General features: G+C 38.0%; 1 protein-coding gene and 1 long non-coding RNA gene across 2 annotated transcripts in view; both read right to left on the reverse strand.

Moving 5' to 3' along the window:
- Nucleotides 1-180: 180 nt before the first annotated feature.
- On the reverse strand, nucleotides 181-13,899 carry LOC130558497 (uncharacterized). Its single transcript, XR_008963431.1, has 3 exons — nucleotides 13,793-13,899; nucleotides 12,227-12,394; nucleotides 181-7,231 (listed from the first exon to the last, which is right to left on the reverse strand). It is a non-coding gene; the product is annotated as an uncharacterized LOC130558497 (long non-coding RNA).
- Nucleotides 13,900-15,260: 1,361 nt separating this feature from the next.
- si:ch73-22o12.1 (nectin-2) overlaps nucleotides 15,261-27,783 on the reverse strand; it is a 61,134-nt gene continuing 48,611 nt past the window's right edge. Inside the window, exons 7-10 of the mRNA XM_057340875.1 lie at nucleotides 17,706-17,835; nucleotides 17,523-17,580; nucleotides 17,110-17,178; nucleotides 15,261-16,921 (exon numbers count right to left, since the gene is read on the reverse strand). Coding sequence (XP_057196858.1) covers nucleotides 16,730-16,921; nucleotides 17,110-17,178; nucleotides 17,523-17,580; nucleotides 17,706-17,835 — 449 coding nt within the window. The 3' untranslated portion in view covers nucleotides 15,261-16,729. The remainder of the gene's footprint in view (nucleotides 16,922-17,109; nucleotides 17,179-17,522; nucleotides 17,581-17,705; nucleotides 17,836-27,783) is intronic.

Raw genomic sequence — 27,783 nt, forward strand, 5'->3', positions numbered from 1 at the left:
TCTCCAACTGACCGACCTCATAAACGACTGTCTCGCTGGAAACGCCCATATTTTCGGTCTGAGCCAATAAACACACGCCCGCCTTATTATCGACGTATCATTTGTCCAATCAACGTGAACGCACCAGGTAAAAGACACCAATCGGATGCGCGGATGGCCCCTCCTGTGTTACTGCAGAATTCCAAAGGTGACAGCGGTACAGCATCATCGTGTGCTCTGAGAAAATCTCTTTTTGATAAAATGGACTAAAAATAAGCTAAGTCTCGATCGGTGTGGTTGCATGATTAGCGTATTGTAAACGTGTTTGGTTTATTGGTTGTTTGAATGTTTTCTTACGTTAAATTAAATGTTATCCAGAACGAGAACATGCAGGAACATGTAGGACTAGCCATCACTGCAGCAGGTCTAAAGCACACTAAGTTATCAGATGGAATTACAATATTAAACTTTGGTCTTTGTGTGTGTTGTGCACGTCTGTATTGTATTTTTTTACACTAGGACAATGAACAATTATTGTAATTATTTATATAAGAATGCTGCAATCTTTGGCAAATATCTCTAGCTTTCCTTCATGTTCAGTGTATATCTTGCTCTCTTTCTTTATCTATTCATCTCTTTCCTTATTGTAGTGAATCTGAACACCTAGTTCATTGTTGAGTTCAGCTCAGAAAAGGGAACTGCAACATAGACGGCTGCATATTGTGCTGCTAAAAGAATCAAAGTGTGACCTTAAACTCGGTGACCCTGGAAAAATGACGAAAGGTCAAGCGTAGGATGCCAGCGCATATGCTTTGACCTTCAAGAACTGTAGGCACATGTTATGTATTTATATCCGCTTTTACAAATAACAAACTGCACAAATTCATGTTACAGACAACTGCATATATCAGGGAAAATAAATCATACTGATGGTTTCTTTCACAGCTAAGCAAGAGTATCACAGAGACAGAAAACTCCTCTTACTCCAAACATCTGAACAGTATAAACAGTATCTTTACCAAAGTCAGACTCACCATTTTCAGACCCCTCACCACTAACCTCTGTACATCACATAGACGTTCATATATGAAACAAAGATCTAGCACCAGGTTATTGAACTGAACGAGAACATTTGGGTTAATATTTGAGCAAATATGCAGGGCATGTGGCAACTGTATTTGAGCTGTTAAATTAAAAAACGCATCACTACACATAAGAGATGCATATAGGGTTTGATAGAATGCACCTGATAATATATTCTCTGAGGACACAAAACCGGGCCAGTGTGTTGATTTGCAATGTAAAGTAGTGGTTCTGTATTGCAGAGGGGACAGACATTGTGCCGCCCTCAATTGTTGGTATAAGCTATCTGTCAAACTTGGCTACAACCCCCACTGCACTTGCGATAAAAGTAAACCTGCATGTCATTGCATAGATCACAAAAAAATGTATGATTTTTTTGTGCTATTCAGATTTATCAGATTTATAATATTAGAAAATGTATGTACATAGCGTGTAACATATTGCATTGACTATTTACCTTGAAATCACAAAGCTTTTGACCACATCAGTTAACGAAACATCACAGGGCTTATAGGTTAATAAATTGTGTACCAAATAAAGTCCCCAATAGCAAAACCATGCTGTGTAGTCTTTGGCCTACACAGTATAACAAATAAAGTTTTTTCAAAAAAATTAAAAAAACAAAATGGCTAACACCATGCTCTATCCTTCTTTAACCTTTTCCAGTACCCCCCTTGCTGCAGAGAGAGGGAAAAAAATCTCCGTCTCCACAGCAACAGCGGTCAGGTGATCATCTCTTAGTCATTTTGCTGACTCAGAACAGGGGGAAATGAGGAAAAGATGGAGGCAAGAGTCAAAGAAACCCTCATTTTAATCTCTGACAATTGCATTATGTTTTAGGGTAGCATGATCTAAACCTACTTCTTCATTAACAGCTTTAAAATATAAAATGAACATATTCTGTGAAATGATCAGTGTTGTCAGGAAAGAGAAAAGGAATCAATTTGGATGAGAGTAAGCACACATAGAGAGGCAATACAGGAGGAGGTTGGAGAGGCAGAAACATGTGGAGGACATGAGATCAGAATAAAACTAAGTAAGATCAAATATCTGTTAAAGGTCAAACATTTACAGTCTAAAAATCCATCATTCACTTCTGTGCCTAAACTAGGTCAGAACTCTGTTTAGGTCACGCTCACTGTCAGAAGGACAAAATAAGGAATCTAATGAATGCAGAAGTTTCCTCAAATTAGTTGCCTCATCCATAAACTAAAAGAAGAATTGTGATTAGTATTCTTAGATTAACTTTAAGAGATGAACGTGGGCTTGTGCTACTTAGACTGGGAAATGAACATTCTCTCTCAAAAGGGATGTATTTTTTAAAGGGCGCATCTTAAGTAATTGAAGAGCTCAGATTTTGTGACGCTGTGACTGCTGACTCTGCAGTTTGCTGTGATGGCTGCGTGAGCGTGAGGTTACGCCGCTCGATTCAGAACGACATGTGCTTACTGGGCACTTCCTCTTTAAGAGGCAGATAGCCAATCAGGAGGCCAAACAGTAAGAGCACGGTGTCCTTGGAAACGACCTTGCAGGGTTGAGAGTCTTAATGGGGATGCGGAGGAGGAAACAACCTCAGTAAAGTTCACAGCATCACACGCCGCGAACAGAAGAATGTGAATTACACAGATAAATGAAGGAGACAGGGAGTATTGGAGTATTAAGAGAACAGAGGTCTCTGCAACACATACAGACGTCACCCCCCCTCCAGATTAATGTGACCGCATGCCATGCGTCCTCGTTGCGTAATGACTTCTGTGAAAGGAATAAAGGACAAAATAGGAATAGACCGGGATTAAGGAGAGATGAAAGAGCAGGAATAAAGAAGAGGTTGGAGGGATGAGAGAGGTTTTGGGCCAAGGGTTTTAAAACAAGCAATCAAGTTGAGATTAAGTGTAGCTCACCGTCTTCCTTGTGCGTCGGGATTCAGTGTTAAATGTATGACTCCTAATCCACAAGGCCTTTGTGTGGTAAAAACACATACCTGTTTTTTTCTCATAACCTATATAATGACCTTCGTTAAAAATACAAAAATGAACTTGCAGAGAATAGCCTACATATAAAACATTTTGTGACAACTAGCCCCAGGGGAATGTTGCATATGCTATTCTGTCACAAAATTTACACAGTTATCTCAATAGTTTTCTTAATTTACTGTATATAGCCGTCTGGAATTAACTGTATATATGTGCAGTCCTTGTTTTGTGTCTTAGTCTGCATGGAAATAGATATTTCATGCCTCTTCTCCAGGTGTGGGTCCTCAGAGTTTATTAGCACTAGGCTAGCACTTAGCGCTAACTGAAATGTATGTGGGCACAATCAGGGCTGGGCAAAAATACATCAAAATGTTTTTTTAAATAAAATACCAAATACCTTACTTTTAAGTGTATCAAAATAAACTACAAAATACAGCGGCCACACCATGTATCAAAATAAACGACTGTATTTTAAAAATACTACAAAATACTTTTACAAGGGAGCATGAAATTTCTTCACAAACCCTCCATCAATTGGCCTATTTGATCTATCCCTTCACCATTACACGGATTCTGTGGATTAAGTAAACAATGTTTGATAGCAACAGCTTTTCTCTGCCCAAGTCATGCAATAAATCTGACATATGCAATCAGTTAACAGATCAAATATTCACATATGCGTGGCTGTGGTCTCCCAGATGAAGGTTAGTTTTAAAGTTACCAACAGTTTAATGTTTTACAGTTTGCAACTGACTTGTAATTGTATCCTAATTTAGTTACTTGGTGTTTGGTAACAAAGGGCCTTCTGTGCATCAGCAACACTGACTCAATGACAAACATTATAGTCATTCAATAATATCATTGGTAGCTGAAAGCAAACATTGTAGCAAAAGTTATATTTAAAATGTTTAAAAGTAGCCAAAAATATAATCAATAAGTATCAACAGAACTTCTCAAGGAGTATTAATCCAATTCCAACCATACAACAGAGAATACAAGAGAGCAGGTATTCCAAAACACTTAACAAAGGTCTAACAGAAACAGTTAAACTCATGTGTGAATGTGGGTAAGAGAGTAAATTTGTGATTGTGTGTGTGTAGCCTGTGGACTACATTGCAGAGTCTCTTTAGCTATCTAGCTGATGCCTTACCGTATACTAGTATTTAGCCTAGGCTACTAACACGAAGAACAAAACTTAACATAAACTCTTTTGAAGCAATTTATGCAATAGACAGATGGAAATCTTACAGCCTGCACGTTTCTTACCTTGACCACCTTCTTCCAATGTTCTGTTCCGCCCTCAACAACAAGTCCGGGCAAACTACAGAGTAGGCACCAATCAGAGGCCGCATTTTTATGATGTCATCACGTAGACTTCTTACAACGTATTTTGCAGTATTTTGAAACTACAAAAATACAAACACTGAAGTATTTAGATACAAAATATGAAGCCATTTTCATCGACCCAATCAAATACAAATGACAAAATACTGTTTTGTATTTTAAATACATGTATCATAAATACTGCCCAGCCCTGGGCACAATGAATCGTGTAGGGGTGTATGCATTGCAAACACACACATGAACATACCGTAGGTAGCACAAACAGCTGGGTTGCTAACCCTGAACTATCATTACTTATGATGAAGCTTGTTATTAGGATTAAATTCTCAATAGATGAATGTACACAAACACACACACGATAATGTCACATCTTCCTCATTAGTTTGAAAAACTGCTGTGGCTAGATTTCAGACACATATCATCATTCTCCCGCTTTTGCTGTTCTCGCTCTTTGTAACACGTAGACAAATTCACACAGACAAACACACACAATATATCGGATCAGCAGATTTTGTCATCAGTAGTGTGCATGTGTGTTACCATCAGCCTGCTTCTAAGACAATTATTGTATGCACATGCAGTCTGGGTACAATGTAAAAGCTTTATATAAGGTGATTCGAGATTTGGATGAAGGGACATTTTTTGCATGTTAGAGAGTCTATAAATAGCTGAATGACATCACTGCCTCTCCGCCACATCTGTTAGTCATGCTATAAATGTATGCTTCACACACACATAAGCATACGCATTAAAGGGATATTTCACCCAAAAATGAAAATTCTGTCATCATTTACTCACCTTCGTGTTGTTTCAAATCTGTATAAATGTCTTTGTTCTGATGAACACAGAGAAAGATATTTGGAAGAATGCTTATAATCAGGGGTTAAATTGGGATTTGTTATGTGCTGGGGGCTCTGTGGGGGATTTTGAAGGGTGCGTATATGAAGATTATAATCTTATTTTTTGACAAACTGTAAAATAAAAGTTGAGAGAGCCCTTTGCTATGAACAATAAAATTCTGATCAAACTCATTCTAGATGCCAGCAGTTTACAAAGCTACATGTAAAAATAAAATCTTTCTGTAGGCCTGTGCCCTTTCCTTGTGTCAATATCAAATTAGTTTATTATTGTCCATAGAATTGTATGTATGACCTTTGTATTTACAATAGGCTACTTTTCTGTCAAAACTACATTCACAATGACTGAGATGACCCATTAACTTGTGCATCGTTGCTGCCGCACAAACCATAAACAAACCGCTTTAAATGCTTGAATTTGATAAAAATTACAAAATTTGGAAATCGAGCCTTTCTTCACAAACAGCGCATTATAACTTGAAACGTTAAAACAACAGAGCGCACCGGACGAGAAGCGGTACCGCGCATCATGTCAGATTTGCTGCAGAAAGGAATCACAAACGCGGAGCGTTCCAAACAGAATATCTCCCTCCGAAGGGCCATTCGGGTAGGAGACACTATACAAAATGCCACTTAGTCAAAATAGTTTTTATTGCTCCTTTTGCCCAGTGAATGTTAAACGGACAATTGCGTTTTTCCTTTCAGAGCTTACACAGAGAGTAGGGCACAGGAATGATCACTTCGGAATGGAATGCAGGGAATGATTTCTGCGCGCACGCGGTTAATGTACGACTGTGAGTTGGGTTACTGTGTTGCATATAGATTCGTTTTTTCGAGATGAATACTTCAGTGTATACATTGTAAGTGTATACACTGAGGTAAATTGTAACTTAAACTTAAACTGTGGTCCGGACGGCCCCGGTCCAATTTAACCCCTGCTTATAGCCGGAAAGATTTTGACTCCCATAGTTGGAAAAATTACTTGAACACAAAAGAAGACATTTTGGACAGCAAACTGTTCTGGGGCACTTTTGACTACCATTGTATTTTTTCCTACTTTGGTAGTCAATGGGGGGCAAAATCTGTCTGGTTATAAGCATTCTTCCAAATATCTTTCTCTGTGTTCATCAGAACAAATACATTTATACAGATTTGGAACAACTCGAAGGTGAGTAATTGATGACAGAATTTTCATTTTTGGGTGAAAGAATCTTGAGATATCAACCCTTCTTCATTCAATTTCACTTTATTTTAGAGATACAATGGTACGTTCTTCTTGTGTAATATGTTACTAAGACACACGATAGAAACAACCGAAAGCTTCACCACTAGGAACGATTTTTTAGGTTTCCCACTTGGAAGAAAGTTTACGGACAGCATGTAATAACACATTCTGTTATGCGTTTTAAAACTGATTTTTAAACCAGATGTTGCTTTAATAATAAAGTATGTACAATGGAATTTTCATAATGTGTTTTTGATTGTTATCAGTACAGCCAAATGAATACAGAAAATGTTGAACAAACAGGGTAAGGTTTGTTTGTAACGTTAGAGACTCACATAACATATATTGCTTACAATTGTGTGCAAATCAATGGTAGACAAATACATAAGTATAAGTATGTACGTTTTTATACCGTAAAGAAGATAGTAATATCCAAAAATGAGGTTGGAAGAATATAGGAAAGCAAACTGTTATAGGCCACCTTTGACTCCCATATATCACTGTCAATGATATCCCAGAAATGTCAGTTGCTAACATTCTTCCAAATATCTTTCTTTGTGTTCAGCATGGGGGGTAATTCATGACAGAATTTTCTTTTTCCCTTTAAAATGATAGTTCACCCAAACATACGTGCGCACACGCACAACACACAATCATCTAGCATCCAATACCTTCTCTCAACCGCCTTTCTTTCTTACTCACCATGCTGTTCTGGTCTCCTCCCCCTCCTCTTCCGTCTTCTCCTCCAGCACAGCACACGACCTTTCCACCTGACGGTCAGAGGTGAAACAGCAAGGGAGGAAGGTCAGAAAATAGAGAGATGTTCAGTAGATGAGTGTGAGTGGGGGCCTGGTCTCTACTCGAGATACTGTCCACTAAGCCCCTTAAACAATCTGTCTAATCACAGCTTCTATTACTTATCACTAGCACACAGCACTGAAGGGGGTCTAGAGTCACATGACTGAGCTAATATCATCCTCTTAGCTGGACAATGGGTTGTTTCACTTGTACACTGTAACATAATCATTTTTGTTCCCATCCATTTTTTCAGTTTTATTATAACTTTGTTCATCAGTGGTTCACCAAAGCACTCCATTTTTCTCACTGCTGTCTCTAAGTTTAGCAATACTCTGATTCTACAGTTGCTAAAAACGTATAGCCATACATTAAGATTTAGTGAGTTGAATTTTTTAACAGTGTAGGAAAGCAGACTTAATGCGTGCACATAACATACAGTCATGCACGACTATCTTACTCAATTTACTACACATTTTGTCATCACGACTCATCTAACACATTTAACACACTCAGCGGGCTGCTTTTGACAGGCCATACAATGATTTGACTTGACTCTAGAAACATGGATGAGTGGATGAGTGTCATTTAATTTTAGCAGCAGTCCATCTGCCATAGAAACCAGAAAGAGTGTGTAGTGTACTGTATTTGGCCATGCCCCAAATATCACAGTCTGTGTGGATTTGAAGTATGACAGCCTTATTTTGCGCACGTCCTTGAAGTATACAAACCTGTGTCACATGTCTTTTTTTTCCAAAATGTCTGTGCACCCAGTCTGAATTTTATTCTTTTCAATCTAATACCAAGTACTACAGAGGTCAATAACAAAGATAACACCAATGATATACGTAGTTTTTGAGAATTCCATACAATGAAAATCAATAGTGGACAGTGTTGTTCGGTTACCAACATTCTTCAAAATATCTTCTTTTGTGTTCTGCAGAAGAAAGTCATACAGATTTGGAATGACATGAGGGTGAATAAATGATGAAAGAATTTTCATTTTGGGGTGAACTATCCCTTTGACATTTTAATAAAATATGTTTCAAAACATAAAATCTATTTCAACATTTCATAGGCCAAACTACAGTTTGTTTTGGTTTGTCATTAATTAACAACAATTACAAAACACAATCCACTTCATCCATTACTGTAAACCCATTATAATTAATTACACATTTAAATTTGTGGTTATTTAGTGTGAAATAATTACAGCTGCTCTCTGTTTAAATGAGTACTGTAAACAGTATTTTTTCATTTTTGCAGTGTTGTCTCATAATGCTTTGATTTGACGACATCCTGAACAAAATGAAAAATGCTGCGTTCGTCACCGGAACTTACGACATGCCTGTGCCATTTGTCGGAAAAACAAGCCTCTGGTTCACGCGCAGCAGAGGTATAACAGAAGCTAGACATCAACGTTAATAGCGATGTCAATATAGATATTTAGCTTAAACAAACACATCGATTCGCTTCAGGAGACATTTGTTAAGACCACAGAGCCATGTCAAACAGTTCTTTGATCGATGGAGGCACCTTTTGGAGCTTCAAAAAATCGACGCCCATTCACTCCCATTCCACCGCTTGGAAGTAAAATGATACACAGTATTATAACTTCGACCGCCTTATTCTTCAAGAAGAAAGTCATATTCAGTCAGGATGCCTTGAGGGAAAGTAAAACATGGGGAAATTTTGTTTTGCCTGTGAAATATCCCTTTAAAGCGTCATTGTGTAGTTTTTAGCAGCATCTAATGTTGAGGTTGTGAATTGCAACCAACAGTTCACCCTCCCTTTCGAAGCACTACGGAGGCTGAGAGAGGATTAAGATGTTGTCAAGTTTTTGCTTCTTTGCCGAATGAGATAACATATTTACGAAATGCGCTCTGTAGAGCAGTTTGTCCGTTTAGGGCTACTGTAGAAACAACATGGTGAATTCCGTGTAAGAGGACCCGCGGTGTATGTAGATAGAAATAGCTCATTTTAAGGTAATAAAAACATAACACTTCATTATGTAAGGGCTTCTCAAGACATAGTTATGTATATTATATTGATCAATCCTCCAAAAAAAACTACACACTTACACACTTTAAAACATTTCATACCTTAAAAAATTCTAAAACTAATATACATGTTTCGCATTCTTTCTGGGAAGAGAAATCATTTATTTCTGTCTCGCCTGTCTCTTTGTTATCTGTGTCCATATAAAACTTTGACTATAAATAACTTTTTGAAGTATTACAATCATTGAATCAATGTAAACAATTGTGATATGGACAACTGCAATATTTAAATAATTTTGATACATCTTGCAATTTTATCAGTGCATTTTTTAACACCCCCCAAAAAACAAAGGTTTCTTCTCCTTTAAAAATAACTTTTCAGCTGACATCACCTAATACCTGCAGGCCATTAGCCAGACTGCTATTTAGGCATCATGTTAGAGAAACTGAATGCAGGTCATTATGTTACGGTATCTCAATAATCAAATCCCCAAAGAAAAAGTCCCACTCCACGTTTATTTTCTTACTGAATAACACATAATTGTCACCTTATGAAAGTACAAAAGTATTGTTAAGCACACAGAGTTGTGTTATCTGTACATGTGGAAACTAGTTGCATGGTGGTGCAACTCTATTCTATAGGGAAACAGACATTACTCACCAGCCATGACAACAGTGCACATGCTGCCATGCTCATCATAGTCAGACACATGGTTACAGACAGAAGGGGAGGAGTGAAGTTTGTCCATCGCACTTTATGAACATGGCCGAAACACAAGCCAATTAGTACATAGACTCTGAAACACACTCAGCCGGTCTCCAACTGCGTTCTGCACTGTGATTGGGAGAGAGGAAGGAAGGATCAGAGGAAAGTGAGCTCCACCTGCACACTCTTTAACCTCCTTTTATCCCTCCATCCTCTTCCGGCTGCTCATCCTCCTCTCTTCTCATTTATTTTTAGATAGATTAGTCAACGAGAGAGCAAGATGTTCTTACAGGCCTTCTGTGTCAGGTGTATAGATCCCGAATGAATGAATGTGTGTGAAATGAAATTAATTGCTTTTTTGTCACATTAGTTGATTTTTCGTCACAACAGAAATTAACTTGATTCAAGATGAGGTGGAAATGAAAATTATCCAGTAATGCCATTGTAATCCACAAAATAAAAACAAGTCAGTTTCAAAAGTGTTGTGAGAGTTTCATTTCTAAACAAAGTCCAAAAGCACCCATAGTTGAAAGACTAAAATCACAATTAATCTGCATGCTAATTTGTAAATGTGTCTGGATTTACTACTGGATGACAAGCAGTCTGGCTTCAAAACAAACCACTCCACTGAGACTGTACTGCTATCGGTCACAGCGGCTAGCCAAGGCGGAATCTAAATCCTCGGTCCTGATTCTCTGCAGCGTTCGACACTGTCAATCACCAGATACTGCTAGCAACCCTGTCATCTCTAGGAATCTCAGGCACTCCTCTCCGCTGGTTCAAATCCTACCTCTCCGGCAGATCCTCCAGGGTGTCATGGAGGGGCTTGCTGTCCACTGCTCACCACATGATCACTGGGGTCCCTCAGGGATCGGTGCTTCGACCGCTTCTTTTTTCCATCTACACGACATCCTTGGGACCCATCATACGGGCACACGGCTTCTCGTATCACTGTTTTGCTGACGACACCCAGATCTACATCTAGTTTCACCCAGACAATACCACTGTAGCAGCTCGCATTAAAGCCAGCCTAGAAGACATCTCAGCTTGGATGAAAGAGCATCACCTCCAGCTGAACCCTGCCAAGACAGAACTACTCATGTTTCCGGCACACCCCACGGTGCAACAGGATCTCACCATCCAACTTAGCAATACCACAATCACTCCTTCCAAAACAGCCAGGAACCTCTGAGTCATATTTGATGAACAGCTGTCCTTCAATGATCACATTGCAAAGACAAAGTGGTCATGCCGATATGCCTTATTCTACGTGAGAAAGGTCAGACCCTATCTCACTGAGCATGCGGCACAACTCCTTGTCCAAGCCCTGGTCATCTCAAGATTGGACTACTGCAATGCTCTCCTTGCTGGTCTTCCTGCAAAGGCTATCAAACCACTCCAACTGGTTCAGAACGCAGCAGCATGCCTCGTCTTTCAACAGCCCAAAATGGCTCATGTGACACCCCTTTTCATCTCTCTCCACTGGCTACCGGATGACGCCCGTATCAGATTCAAGTCACTAATGCTTACCTACAGGACTATCACTGGATCTGCACCGGCATACTTACACACCCTCCTACACACCTACACCCCATCAAGAACCCTGCGTTCAGCAAACCAGAGGCGTCTTGTATTGCCTTCTCGTAAGGGCGGTAAATCGCTTTCCCGCTCTTTCTCCTTCACAACTCCTTCCTGGTGGAACATTCTTCCTAACTCGGTCCGGTCAACCACATCTCTCACAACATTCAAAAAACTACTTAAAACCCATCTCTTCTGTGAATACTTGACAGAAAAATGAGGGGAAAAAACACTAACCCTCTCTCTTTCTCTCAACAGGTATTGGTCTAGCTTTTGTTGAAATTAGTAACTTTGTATTAGCACCTATTGTATTATTGCTCCTGTATGACATATCACTTATTGCTCCCTGAACTCTCTGTAAGTCGCTTTGGATAAAAGCGTCTGCTAAATGACTAAATGTAAATGTACCAATGATATGCTTACTCGGCATTTCACAAAGTCCTGATGCGCCACATCTTTTAGAGAAGCCAGGATAGTACCCAGATAGGCCCACTCCAAACTACATTATCTAACATTTCTCCATTTACACAATCCCCACCAGACAGACACAAAGTGGCAAATGTCTGCAGCTGAATCAGGCAGAAGCACAGAGGTACTTAGACAAATCCGCCCAGTCCAGAACACAGCTGTCAAATCAATCCCGGCACCACAGTATTCAAAACCAGACAAATGTTTCCTTCACTTACATTTTCTTTCTGTCATCTGATTATGCTGATGTTGCTGTGGTAATGTCATTGGTTGCCTAGCAACAGCCGTCCCTGGGATACATGTAACCAGGGCTTCTGCAAGAACATTTGGGATTATTTGGGGTTCATGAACATGTCAAGTTCATCAGCTGTACTTCCTGAAGCAGTCTAGAATAAAAACACAGGGTTATATCATAACTTATATGACTCTTCGGCCACACATGAAAATTAGGGATTCAAGAACCGTCAAACCAAAGGACTTATGATTTAAAATGAATTCAAATATTCTCATTCTAAATTTATACTAATCAAACATGCCGATTTTTTACTATGTTAAATGATTAGTACAAAAGGTTAGTTAGTTTCCCTTTCATTGAAACACGTCTCAGATCAGTCACTCTGTTCATGAGTGCATGCCACATGGTGAGAAATAGACTGAAATTCTTTTCACAATATTGATATGCTGATCATATCGTTTCTAACGTGTTTATTCTTGTAATTTTTGTGAATATAGGCCATGTCATTTATTAAGCGACAAAATAGTTGCACCACTTCTGTCTGATAATGTCTGAACTGTTTGTATGATTTTAGACTAATAGAAACTATATCTGCAGGTTACACTATCTGAATCTGTAATGTCTAAAACCAAATTTAGATAATTTTTAATAGCTATATTAAATAATTACCTCTGACTGTGAGATGGTTAGCATGTAAGTGCAGTTCGCGCATGCCTGTAGAAATCCAGGTGTATTTTTGTGAGAGAGCGCCCTCGTGTAGTTTGATTACACAACAACACTGTCAAGTGAGGACATTGTCGTGCAGCTGCACTGTCTCTTGGTTTAGTAACTTCTAGAAAAAGTTGATGAAACTAAAACCATAATGATGGGTTGGAGATTTAATCTATCCTTACAGCCAATGAATGCCTCCTAGTGGTAAATTTAGTGGTATATTGGCCTGAAAACTCATTATAAGAGAAAACTGAACGTTTAGTGGCTTAAGAACTGAATACACTCAATGCACGGCCGCTTCCGCGTTTACACTCAGGGGGCGAAAACACATTCGCTGCCATTCATCTCTACCTAGAGCTGTGACATGACAGAGGAGAAGAAGAATATTTGTACTCGCTGCTTACACAAAGTTCGCCGGATTACAATAAATGATGTTCGTCAGCATTGTGATAAAGTAAAATGGAGAAGTACTTTAAACTATACATTTAAAAATACATGGACAGCTTGGACGCTATTGCTACTAGCATGTAGCACGTAACGTTAAGGCTGGATAACACTGAATGACATCAAGGATTTATCAAGGATTTTCAGCCCTTAAATACCTTTACCTTTAAACAACAAATTTGTATGAGTCTGACCAGATATCAATAACACAGTTCCCGGTAAGACACATCTGTCATATTGCTCTAATATGCAGGTTTGCTGTAAAGAAACACATCGCTTGGCTTTTAAAATGTATAAATATTGTTGAAATACTGAATCGGTTTTTAATTTGTTACACAATTCACCTTAAGTTGATGACATTGATTTTTTTATAAATTATAACGTTATCACTTACCTCCCATTGTTACGAGTGTGATTTTCAAATCATTAATACTACTAGGTTATATGTATTTTCTCAGCTCCCAGTCAGAATCGGCTGACAGGAGATCAGGGAGAGGACGACATGTTTCAGAATTATGATGAAGTCAGAGAAGACACAAAGTTTAGGAGCAGGACACACCAAAGGATAGCTGTGACCTAAAGCTTAAATTTATTGTTTAAATTTTGTGAAGTTTTCCAAGGATCACAGACAAAGTCGTACTGTTAACCACAAGAAATATGAGAAATGGTTAAGAGCAGGGATAACATGAGAAGAACAGGGACATCGAAATAGTGAGCATTTTTACTGTGTATTGTGAGAATTTCATATAGTCCATTCATTTTAATCATTTTAAATGTTTTACTTTACAGTATTCCAATATGAAACCTTATTTAAATCAAAAGCATTTGTTTGACGTATTTAATAGTTTTTGTATTTGTATTTTACCTGACAATTTCTCTGTATCAGTTATTATATACATGCTTACATTAATGGATCACATTTTGATAATAAAATATCTTTATTGTCATGTCACAGCTGCATACAAAGACATTTTAGTTACACACAAAAAAGTACACATTAAGAACTAAGATATGGATGACTGCACAAGCACATATAATGCATATTACGTACAGAAACAAATATGTACAGTACAAAAATGTCTTAAGTAGCCTATATATTTACGTCATTTTTATTTACATTACAATTTGTACAAATAAAACCAAATTAATGTAACCAGTGTTACGTTTATTCTTTAGCATTAGCTAACGCTAGCGTTTTCACCAGTAGACCATTTGATCTTCAGTAGCTGACGTGCTGTGGCTCAATCACATCTGCACTCTTAAAGTGATGACAACAAACTGAAGTACCAGTTAAGGTTTAAATCCTTACGTGTAATAATGTAAATCCATGCTCGGAACATTATTAAATCTCTGTGAAGCTTCATAAAACAGGACACAGCCATACCTGACGAAACCACAGTCACGTGTGTATTTAAACGCTGCAGGTCATGACTAAACTAAAGTTTTGTATTATAGCATCATTACATGTTTAATATATAGTATTTTAACAATACGATGTATTTCACTAATCTATATTACACGTTAATTCCCCCCAAAACGAGCGCTGGTCAAGCACATTTGCTATGGGTGAATACAACCCGGAAGCTTTCCCGCCCCCTGAGATTTTACCGGAAATACGTAGGCAGCACTCCATGCATTGAGTGCAGTAGGGTCCCAATAGTCTTGCAACATGATTGGAAGGTTTACATTTCTATATTAGAATAGTAGATTAAAATAGACAATATGAATATTATATGATAGAACTGACCATATTAGAATATTAAAATAAAAGTGAATAATAATAAAATATATAAATAATAAAATGTAATAAAATATTGTGAGTATTCAGCCTGTACACAGCCATTTAAAGCAGAGATCACATCACCCTTTCACTGTTTATTGAGTGTGAACAATCAATAGCAGTACAGTGGACTGTAACAAAGATTAATACTCAGCAAACTAAAAACAAAGAAATCAATGCAGTTAAATAAAAATAAATGTCAACAGGATACGAATAATAAAATCTAGTGTGTTTTACTAAATCAAGAAATCAATACAAAAAAAAAAAATCTTGTAAGGTAACATTTTAAATCAGTTTAACAACAATGAGGAGGGCTGGATGATTGAGGAGTAAACAAATAAAACACTTCTTGTTTTACACCTGATTTTTTTCAGGTAGCATTCTTGCTTGTACATTGCAGCAATGTATGTCATTAATGATAAAAATTCCCTTTTTGAACTGTATGATTCCATCATTTAAATGTGTTGATCACTGGCTCATTGTGTTTTTATAACTAAAAACACAGGTGTTATTCTTAATATTACACATTCACACATTCAGAGTAGACACACATGGCACATTTCGTTTGCACTTACACATGCAAACAAAATTTTGAAAAGATAAATGTTATTAGATACAAACAGACAAATAAAGTGTGTGTGCACAGCTACATATATAAGTGCACACATGACAAGCACAAATGTCTTCATTCCCCCGTTGAGGTTTCAGTGAGACAGAGCCCCTGTCGAGAATGGCTCATACAGTGTTTAGCTTTGTGTACATTAAAGAATAAAAGATATTTAAAATACAGTTAAAAAAAACTAATGACTATAAAACATATAGAAATTCCACAGTGTTCACATTACAGTATAAAACATGGCTCTAAAAACTTCTGTCATCTCTTTTTGACTCCTCATGTACAGTACAGTGGATGGCCCCAAAACGTCTTTACACTCAAGTTCACACAGGTGTCTTAACAGAGTAACCAGATGTGCAATTTGTCACATTAACTATGGACATGTTCCATTATGCTTGGCAACCAGAAATGGACAGTGGACAGTATTTAAGAAAATGTTCAAGTATTTTATCAGATGTTTTCACTTTAGAATTTTTTTACTTCACTACATTATAAAGCATACAGTATATGCACTACCTTTCAAAAATACAGTAAATGTTTATTTTATTTTTACTTACATTCAAAATCTAGTACTTTCTTAATTTTACTTTTTAAATAAAAAAAGGAAAAACAACGTGTATTTATGAAATTTAGTGGAGTAATAAGTATGACATACTGTATGCTTTAGAATATAGTGAAGTACATTCTTTCAGAAGTAAAAACACTAAAGTACAAAAACTTGAAAATGTACTAGAGTAAAAAGGTACTGTCCACCTTTAATTAAAACCTTAAAAAAACTTTTGGTAAACACGCTTGTAAGGATTATTTAATATTTTACAGTATATATTTAATGTAAAACATATGTTTCTACTTTATACAAGTAAGTATCTGACTTAAGTAGCCTATCTAAATAGTTTTGGGGGTCACTGCATATGGCACAGCAAGATCCTCCTGTCCTACACCACCACAGCTGATGACACAAAGCTACTCCCTCTATTGACAGAGAAGTAACGTTCCTCTTCCATCCTCCCGTCTCTCTCTCTATCATCATGGTCAGGAAACAGAGCCTCTTTCTGCTCCCAGGAATAAGCGGCACTGTGTTGTGAAGTCTCATGACGATCACCCTCATCATAATACACTGAGACATTCTGTCAGATTAGTGTAATAAACGAGAGACTGCAGTTAGAGTAATGTGAAAGCACATATTAAGTGTGTGAATATTAAACCCTGAATAATGCATGAACAAAAAAAACATGCCATTAAACATGTATGATTCATTATTTGTATGATTATTTAGATGCCACAAAGGATTAGAAGAGGAATATTGAGTTCTTACTGTCTCCGGCTTCTCTCTGTGTGTCTCGTACATGTTTTGAGAATTAGAAATAGGTTCACTGATGGTCGGCTATAAGATAAAAACACAAATGTTCACCCAGGGTAACGTTGTCTTAACATGATCAGCACCAAAATGTCTCTTAAGGATTTCCCCATTTTAAATCAAAATGTTTATTTGTTTTACACTTAATTTCATAATTAACTGCTTATTACTAGGTTAAGATAAGATTATGTTTTTAAGATCTCAGTCATTTAGGACCCACAGTATAACCACATTTACATGCATAAACCGATCACACTGTCAAACTCTGGCTTGCAAAAAATAGCTGAAACTATTTCCTACTCTGAATTCCAAAATGAATTCAAGTTCTCTTGTGCCAATAAAACATGTATGTATATCTCTCCTATACTCACTCTGTCTGCATAAGAAAAAGACTTCATGGGAGGAGGAGGTTTGTGAGTGGGTGGAGCACTGTGAAAACACATGGGAAACATGCATTGCTCATTCATATGTAACTTTTTATAAAACAGGGTATACCAATCACGATCAAAATACTTTTTTATGCAACAGTGAAAGAATACGTTTAGGGTACTCACTCTATGTTTTTCCTCTGCCGTTTGCAAACCATCACTACAACAGTTGCAATAATAGCAAGCAGGATGATTACACCGAGAATTCCTCCAATAATACTTCCTGTAGCGGAACCCTTCCCTGGCTGCGGAGAATCTACGGGGAGACAAAGTGAGAGAGAGAAAGTTTGTCTCTCTAAATGTCATATCTCAAAAGACTTCTGAGTTGATGTTTTAAGATGTAAAAAATGATTCAGCAGTTGTTTCTACTTAATTTTCTTAAGTTGACTCAACTTGTAGTTTCTGAATTTGTTCATTCAGCTTAACATCTTAAGTTTTTACTGTCTCAACTAGTTTGTAAGTTGACTTAACATTTTAAGCACGACTTAAAAACACAGGTTGAGTCAATTCAGTAGCAATCAAGTTAGTGTTCTCAGCATTTACCGCAATATCTTGTGCAGCACAAGCTGACTGAAGATGTTCGTCGGCCATGATGGAAACTTCTCGACACAACATTAAAACTTAGACTGTCATCAAATTTGGTAAGTAAATGTTTGTTTATATTCACGCAATAACTGCTTACAAAGAAATGAAGAGTCTATAATTTTTATGGGTTTATTTTAACTGATAGAGACAAAATATAAAAAAAAATGTTATATAGAGGTTATAAATTGATTTGCATTTCAGTCAGTGAAATAAGTATTTGATCCCCTACCAACCAGCAAGAATTCTGGCTCCAAAGATTGGTTATGTGCCTATATGGACCACAGATTAGTCCTGTGTCACTTTAAGAAAGTACTCCTAAGTCAGCTTGTTATGTATATAAAAGATGCCTGCCAACAGAATCTGTATCTTCCATTTCAACCTCTCCACCACCATGGTCCAGACCAAATAGGTTTTAAAGGATGTCAGGTACAAGATTGTAGACCTGCACAAACCTTGAATAGGCTACAGACAGAAGCTTGGTGAGAAGGAGACAACTGTTGGTGTGATTATTTGGAAATAGAAAGAAATACTAAATAACTATCAAATGCCTTTGGTCTGGAACTCCCTGCAAGATTTCCCCAATGGGGTAAAGATGATCATGAGAAAGGTTAAAGATCAGCCCAGAACTACACAGAAGAAGCTTAATGATATCAAGACAGTTGGGACCACAGTTAGCAAGCAAACCATTGGTAACACGCTATGCCACAATAGATTGAAATCCTGAAGCACCCGCAAGGTCCTCCTGCCCAAGAAGGCCCGCCTGGCTCATCTGAAGTTTGACAATGAACATCAAGATGATTCAGAAAAGGTTTGGAGAAAGTGATGTGAGACCAACATTGACTCCTGTTTTTGGAGGGAGAGAAATGCTGACTATGACCCCAAGAAAAATCATCCCTACAGAGAAGAACAGTGTTGGAAACATTATGCTTTAGGGCTTTTTCTCTGCTACAGGTATACAGGATGACTTCACCGCATTGAGGGGCTGAGGGACGGGCCCATGTACTGTAATATCTTGGACGAGAACCTTCTCCCCTTAACTAGATCACTGAAGATGGGTCGTGCATGTGCTTTAACATGACAAAGACCCAAAACATATTGCCAAGACAACCAAAGAGTGGCTTAAGGAGAAGCACATTAAATGTCCTAGCCAGTCTCTAGACCCTAGTCCTATAGAACATCTGTGAAGGAGGCTAAACCTCCAATTTGCTGAGCGACAGCCAAGAAACCTTAAAGATTGACAGAGGAGTGGAGTAAAATGTATCCTGACACATGTACAAACCTGGTGACCAACTATCAGAAATGTTTTATTTACTGATCTTTTTTAGAAATATCTAGGATTTGTATTAAATCTATAATCATTGACTCGAGAATCGAATCGAGAGCTTGTGAATCGGAATCTAATAGAATTGGAACATCAGAATAGATACCCAGCCCTAGTATTTATTGTATATCAATTATATTAAATCAAAACGACTCAACAGTTATGGATGCTTTGCGGAGGTCTACCTTGAAGTTAAGTTTGGGCCACATAAGTCGTTTATTTAGTTGCCGCTGAAACCGTCTATAAAACAACAATAGTGGTACAAAAAATGACCACAATTGTATTTTCTACTGTATTTTGAGTCAGTGTGGTGAAATAATTTGACATCTTTAAATATCTAAATCTTCCCATGCATACAAAGTAAGAAGATTATTTAAAAAATATCTAATAGTGTTAATCAGCAAATACGGTTGGCTAGAGATGCAATCTTGGCATCTCATTTGTATTTCTGTTTGGATCCATTAGGATGCCGTAACAATATGCATAAGCACTAAGGAGAAGCACTTATGATTATAATTATAATGAAAAATTATTTACATTTATGCATTTGTCAGACACTGTTTCCCAAAGCGACTTACAAGCTGTATGCATTCCCATGGGTTTCAGCTCTATGACCTTGGCATCGCTAGTGTAATTCCTTACCTGTAGCTGATCTACAACATGGCAACACAACACCTGTAAACATGTTACTTTCATGCAACCTTATGTCTATAATGAAATAAAAAATTATATACATATAAAAGAATTATGCAATAACATCAATGTACATTAGATGGCGCTACAACTACACAATCCCATCCGTGAGTGTGCCAGGTCAATGTGAAACGCATTAATATCAAGTATTCCAGACACATATTCTCTGATGTCACCACTGTGAAAGTATATCTGCTCTCTCAAATCACTCAAATTATGTCGCAGGTGTTATGCTGACAGGCAGGGTTAAAGTCTGGCTTACGGCCGAATACCTGCGCTGGCGATTTTCCACAGAAAATGTCAACATGGGGATTTTAGTGAGGTGGCAAGAGTATGGCTAGAGAGAGAGAGAGAGCAGAAGAAAGATAAAAAGCGTAAAAACAGTGTTGGCCATCTACACCGTCTGGTTCTCAAGGACAGAAGGTATAATTCTCTCGAAGGTGGAAGAGTTGAAAATAAAGCCAGGTTTCGGATGAAAGGATGTGTGCATGTCACGTCTCACTGAATATCTGCCTTGTCAATCACATGTCGTTCTTTCACTCCCTTCGTCTCGCACTGTCAATCATCCTTGAATGTCCTAAAGCTCTTTCCTCTCACACTCCTTGAGAGAAAAGGTTAACATCTCTAAGCAGATGACATAGCCGGGCAGGTAACTCATATCATCACACACTGTATAGAATGAGCAAAACACAATCAGGCAGACAGTTTCAGGGGCTGAAGAGCCTTTAGCAGTAAACCTTACACACAAAAAGATGAAGAGAGAGAATATGAGGTGTATAAAGGAATTGAAGGTCACTGCAGACTGTGGAAAGAGTGTGTGTGTGGTGTGAAGCAATGGCTCAAGAAAGCGCACTAGGGGAAAGAACTCAATCAATCATCAACGTGACATCTCAGTTTATAAACTCTCAAGTCCAGACTCTCAGACAGAGCCTCCACGTGACTGTGTTTACAGAAATGGTGGACACAGATATTGCAGTGCAGTAACTATAAAAAGTCACATTCACCGGGAGGTGAATAGTTCACCTAAAGTTCTGTCAATATTTACTCATCAACATGAGCTCTCAGTTGGGGCTGTAGAGCTCCAAAATGACAAAAGTCTATATGACTTGTGTGCTGGATCCTGCTGAAGATATAGTATAGCATTGTGTGAAGTACAGAATGATACTGTAGCACCGTCCTCAACTATGAAACATCATTCATCGCCATATGTTCAGATTTGAAGATGTGTTATTTTAGATATGACATCAAACTTCATCTGTTTTTATTGACTGAATCAAGTTTGGAATGAGGGAAGATAAATAAATGCAGATGTTTTTGTTTTAGGTGAACTTTAAAACTAGACGGGCAGTTCCAGTGTATCAGTATCAGTATAGTATCAGTCTGTGTGCTCAAGTTTTCTATTTTAAAACAGGAAAAAAAATCATGCGCTATACGGATGTGACAAAAAGATGCACACTTTTGAGGGACAACATACACTCTTAAAAAAAAGTGCTTCAAAAGGTTCTTCGATGCCATAGAAGAACCTTTTGGTTCTATAAAGAACCTTTAACATCTGAAGAATCCTTTCTGTTTCACAAATGGTTCTTTGTAGCAAAAAAGGTTCTTCAGATTATTAAAAAAGTATGAAAGAGATGGTTCTTTGTGGAACCAAAAATGGTTCTTCTTTGGCATCGCAAAGCACCTTCATTTTTCAAGAGTGTACTTTGTAGAATTTTTGTGAATTAAAATGTGCAAACCAGAAACAATAATACCCAACAAATGGAGAGGGGATGGCTCTTCATAGATTGCAAAAGAGTTTTTTATTTTAATGTTCATGTTATAAGGAATACGTACTGTTATCAATGGGACAATTCACTTGTCTGACTTTTGAAAACTATGCTTTAAAAGATGCTTTAAAACTTTAAGAGTGAAACAACCAAATTTTGACATCTGACCTATCAGTATGGTGAAAACCTTTGGTAAAAAGAAGATTTTGTTTCATCTTAAGGTTGACGTTTGCATGGAGTTGCCCAAATATAGCTCAACTGGTAGAGCACTGAGTTAGCAGCAAAGGTCATGGTTTCAATTCCCAGGGAACACACAGACAGAAAAAATATCTATTATATGTACTACATAGTTTTGGGGAAAAGTATCTGTCAAATGCTCAAGTGGAAGTAAATGCTAATTTATTTGAATCTCAATTACAGCAAAACATTTCCCCAACATACCCCACACATACACAAAGGGTTTCCAAACACCCACCCAGTATACTCTTGAAGTGAAACGTTTCTCTAAAGTTTACAGAGAAACTACAGTGAGTTTTAACACAAAATTCCCCTCCCTGTTTGTCAAAACCAGATCATCGATAAACACGTGTACTTGTGTTTACTTTTCGTGGCGGCCTCTGTTCTAAGTGCAGTGTAAATAAAACTAAAAGCATTTTGAAAGCTCAATAAACCACACTATACAATAATTCAGTTACGGTGATTAGCATCGGGTCACGTGACCCATCTCTGCCGCAGCAATCCTATTTCACACAGTGTGTCTAAAGTGGCAGGTTGATGGGATTAATTTGTTGAATAAACAATTTAAGGTGAATTATGGATATGTCAATGTGAAAAGACATGCAATTAGAGGGATTATGGCCATAGACATGATGCCCCGTCAAGGCAAAACTGCAAATAGATTGAGTGTGTGTGTGTGCGCAAGACTTTCAGATCCACGCTTAATGGACTTAGATTATAAGCATCCATCCAGCAGACTGAGTGGAATGTGACATCAGAGCACATCTTCCATAAGACATTGCATCCTGGTGACTAAACGTAAAAGAGAGAGATCAAAGAGGGATGATGACACATCTGACACTGAAAACTCAAAGACAAACGCTCTATCCCACATCACATCTAACCCCCCACACACAGATGATACAGCCTCAGCTGTGCTTGAAGCTCGTGTAAAACCTGCAAACCGCATCATGTGGATGAATGACAGTGAATGTGTTCATTATCACGGACATTTCTTTTTCCTTTTTGAAGGAGCACTAGTGGTATTCCTGGACCACTTTGTGCTTGAGATAAAACACTTTGTGCTTTTAACACCTTTGTAGTTCTTTGTGTGATGTGATACTTTAACTTAGTGGTTCAGTTTTTGTATAGTGTGAGATGATCTGGGTTCAAAGTCTGACCATATATACACTTTTTGTATTATATATACAGAATTTAGTTGTGTGGAAATAAGAACCTTTGACTTTTTGATACGTTTGTGTTAACCAGAAAAAGTCATGAGTGTTGAGGGTGGATATACAGTATGATGACCGAATTTCCAGTTTAAAGCAAAAATAAAATTATCTGATGTATTCTTGATCTCTGACTTTGAACGGATACATGGTTTACCATTCATTTGACTCTTGCTGCAGTGCGGATAATACTACAGTACATGACTATACAGTTTGACTCACCCGATCACTCTTTATAGTGACATTCCAGCACACGTAAGTGTGTGTGTGTGTGTGTGTGTGTGTGTGTGTGTGTGTGTGTGTGCGTGCATGTGTGTATCTACATTCATCATGTGACCCGGCTCTAATCACAGCTGAAGTCCAGTCAGCCCATGCATTTAAACTGTCTGAGGATTAAACTGCTGTCAGCGACACCGTGTCTCTGCGTGTGGATGTGTGTGTGAGTCTCTCTGGGGATGCAGTGAGGTTTCTGCCACTGCGTGTTATAGCAGTGAACAGTAGCCACAGGAGGAGGCCAGATCTGGATCTCCAAGGTCACTGGTCCTTCAACACCCACGGCTCTAAGAATCTGCTGATGTCACACGTGCAATTTTTCAACATTTCATCCAATCATTTGATTTTGTATCTTTCTGATTTTGTTCAGTAAACACACATATGCACACATACAATGTTGGGCTTCCATGTTTTATGGGGAACATGAAACATGTTTTATCCATCGACATGAAATGATTTTTGAACTGTACAAACTGTATGTTCTCCCAACCCACACACATACCTTTCTGCATTTTTACATTTTCAAATCAACAATATTTAGTTTGATTTATAAGCTTTTTTTCTTCATTGCGACCAAAAAAAAAATGTCCACACAAGGTCAAAAATGATTGATATTACTATATCTTTGGGGATATTTGTTACCCACACTGTAGGGTTTACCAAGACACACTATCATACTGTATAAACACAATGATGAGTACAGTACTTTGAACATAAATGATTGATTATAAAAACACAAAAATTGGGTCACTTAAAAATTGACACTACTATAAATAGTTCAAGTGAATAGTTCAACTTTAAATAGTCAAGTAGTGTGAATCATATTTTTCAGTTGAGGTCCTTTCAGGTCTTGACATTTTGAAGTCTTGACAACGGATTTAGCTCAGATGTGGGGACAGATTGATTTTAAGATTACTGTATATGCACACACACGCGCACATACACACAAAAATAGCTCTCACCGGTGTCCTTGTCATCAATTATTTTTAAACTTGTGATCTCTCATAGCCTTATCTTTCTTCCACGCAATGCACTCACACATGTAAACTGCTAATGAAAGTGTTGAGGAAACGCCACACTTTACTTTCCCCAAGTTTTCTCTCAGTCATTAAGATTATATTTAAATGCGTCATGTCTCATACATTCCCTGTCCCATAAACACCTTCAGACAGCCATACGCAGCTCATCAAGCATTAAATGGCAAGCACCATCCTTTCCCTCGGTGTTGCCTCCATCATTACGACTGTGACTGAGCTCACAAACAACAGAGAGAAGCATATTCATCATGTCTTCAGCAGTGCAGATATAAAACGCTTTGCTTCATCTCATTGTGTATCTTCCTCCTTTTTCAATTGTCTCTGTGCTAGAGAATCATTTCAGCTGTTGTGTCTGTTGTGTCAAGCCCTCAATTCGTTTATTTGGACAGCATGGTATATGCTTATTCCAAGCGTGTGCTGTCTATTATGTGAATAATAAATTCGATGATGTGTCAGTATATGAATTATTCAGTTTTCATTACAAATTATATTAGCAACATAATTTGAAAAATGAGTTCATAAAATGTACATGAATAACTTAGTATTTGAGTGTTTGGAATGTCTTTTTCTAATGACAGAATGCACTGGAGCTACATGGGCCGCACGAATTCATAAAAAATCGGACTGCTTCGAAAATGTCTTAAAGAGCATTGTGTGTTTTAATAGAAGAAAAATGTCAATGTATTTCTTTGATTAGTGATCTGATAATCATACAGAACCTTTTAAAATCTCTGTTTTGCTTTACGTGCATTTTTATGTTTTCACAATCATAAAACAGTTTACAATAAAAGTAGCGTAATGATTTTGGTCTCAGACTTCTTGGTCACACTGTACAGTATTAAAAATGTTGTGATCAGTAAGTCATGGCAACATGTTTTCACTTTACTTTAAATCAACAAAACAAGCAATTACAGCAATTAATTACTAGTCAAGACTTGACCATCCCTAACGAAATAATGGTAAACTAATTTGGCCTTAACAAAAAATGACATCATTAATAATGGCAAACAAATCTGGCTTGCTGTCCTAATAGGAAGCTCGATCCTGAGACTCGACTCAACTCTTAGCTGAATTGTATAAAATGAAAATATTTTTTGGTGTGGTGGAGGGATGCCGGAAGAGCTGCCGTAGGAGACTGGTATGGCTGTTTAAATATGCTTGGAAATGATTGAAAGGACCATAAAATGTTCTCACAAAGATGTTGTACTTCCTCCAGTCCCAACTACGAGTTAATGCATTTCTGCTTGGGGCAGATAACGTGTTAACCTTTGTAACCTCTGTCTACAACACACACAGGAAGTCATTTACTCGATTTCCATGCATTAGCATTTAGCAGTGGCTGCTGGGCAGCAGTGCAAAGATTGCTCGTGTTTAGAGATGCAGATATATTACAGTTCTGTAGTTTAAGGCACCTGCCTGTGGCCTAAACAGCGTCTCTACTAAACCAACCAGCTCCTGATTACTGGGCCATTACCCCAATTACACAGCCGCATAGAGCCACAGGGGCCCGATCTCTGCGCGTGTGTCTGCGATGTGTGTTCACTCATGTGTGTGTATTTGTTTACCTGTTACCGCTAGCTGGGAGTTATTCAGCTTCATTAGTGAGTGTTCATGCTTGCCGCAGACGTAATTGCAGTGTTTTACCGCCACAGTCCGCGGCTACATTCCAATCTCACCCTGACACAACAGCTTTAACCATACAGCTCAAATATTCCAAACATCCCGAATCCCACGACCGCACACCCCACTCCATGAATATCCGAGATTCTACTCGGCATCGCCCAAGCGAATAGCTTTCACTCTCCGACCCAAAGCCATAGTGTCTATTGCAGACGTTGTATCTGAAACAAGCCCAAACCTTTAATTGCACACCAGATGAAAAAGTCTTTAATCTAACTGAGTTACTGTGTCCTAACAAGTGAATCTGTAGCTTTATACTGCACCACAACACCCACTCCATTATCTGGTACCAAAATAACTGAGCAGAGAGGGAGAGAGAGAGAGAAGGGACAATAGTGATCATTATAGCTGTCCATGTTGTCCTTTTCTGCCATAGGTGCAGGGGGCGGAGGGTGCGTGTAATTTTTGTGGGTAATACACATTCTGCATTGATTCATATTATGCTCTTCCTATGTCAGTTTGTCTCTCTCTCTCTCGCTCTCATTTATTATGTGAAATGATTGCTCATTAAGCTATTGGCCCTGGCCCAGTAAATACTCCGCTATATTATAATGAATCTGTGTGTCAGATACTGCAAGAAACCGTGCAGCTTATATTTACAGCTTATATTACTGCCATCAGACCTAGAAATAGAGCAGTGAAGCAAAGAGAAGGCCACTGTTGGAATCCTGTCACAGACACAAGCCAACACTAGCCTGTGTTTGAAGAACCACAAAGACGCAGAAATACAGCCAAGTGTCCTCACATAATGTACATAACAGAATAATGGACACAGACACACACATGCCAAGAGTGAGAATACTTGTTTAGGTGCATTTTAATAGCAATTACTACGTAATTCATATCTGTAAATTGCTTGTCAAATCTGTTATATTGGTCCTATGCCACCCCCGGGCATCACGTGATTCATGGAGCCCTCAGATAGTTCCAGGAAGTTGTGTTTTTTCTTTAAATTTTTTCTTTCTTTTTTTAGTCTTTAAATGTGTTAAAAGTTCATCTCAGTTGGTCTGTTTTACTGTAGCTCCATGTGTTGCTAATAACTTCCGGGAACTGAAAGACTCCATGAACCGCCATTGCTGTGAAGAAACTGTTCCATTGAAGTCAACGCAGTTGACGCGACTCTCTCTCAACAGCTTTGGTTCATACAAGGAAAGTCAATGGCGGACAGTGTTGTTTGGTTGCCAACATTCTTCAAAATGTTTTGCAGAGAAAAGAAAGTCATACAGGTTTGGAATGAGTGCGAGTAAATGATGACAGACTTTTCATTTTTGGGTGAATGAAAGGCATTAGTCATTAGGGCCCATAGCTCCCTTTAAATAATGCAACTTGTGCTAGGCAGCCAAACAAGAATTAAGATGAACATTCTCATGCTGTCAGTTTGCTTTAAATGCATTGCTTCAA

Source organism: Triplophysa rosa, linkage group LG8 (assembly GCF_024868665.1).
Source record: "Triplophysa rosa linkage group LG8, Trosa_1v2, whole genome shotgun sequence".
In the NCBI taxonomy this organism is placed as follows: Eukaryota; Metazoa; Chordata; class Actinopteri; order Cypriniformes; family Nemacheilidae; genus Triplophysa; species Triplophysa rosa.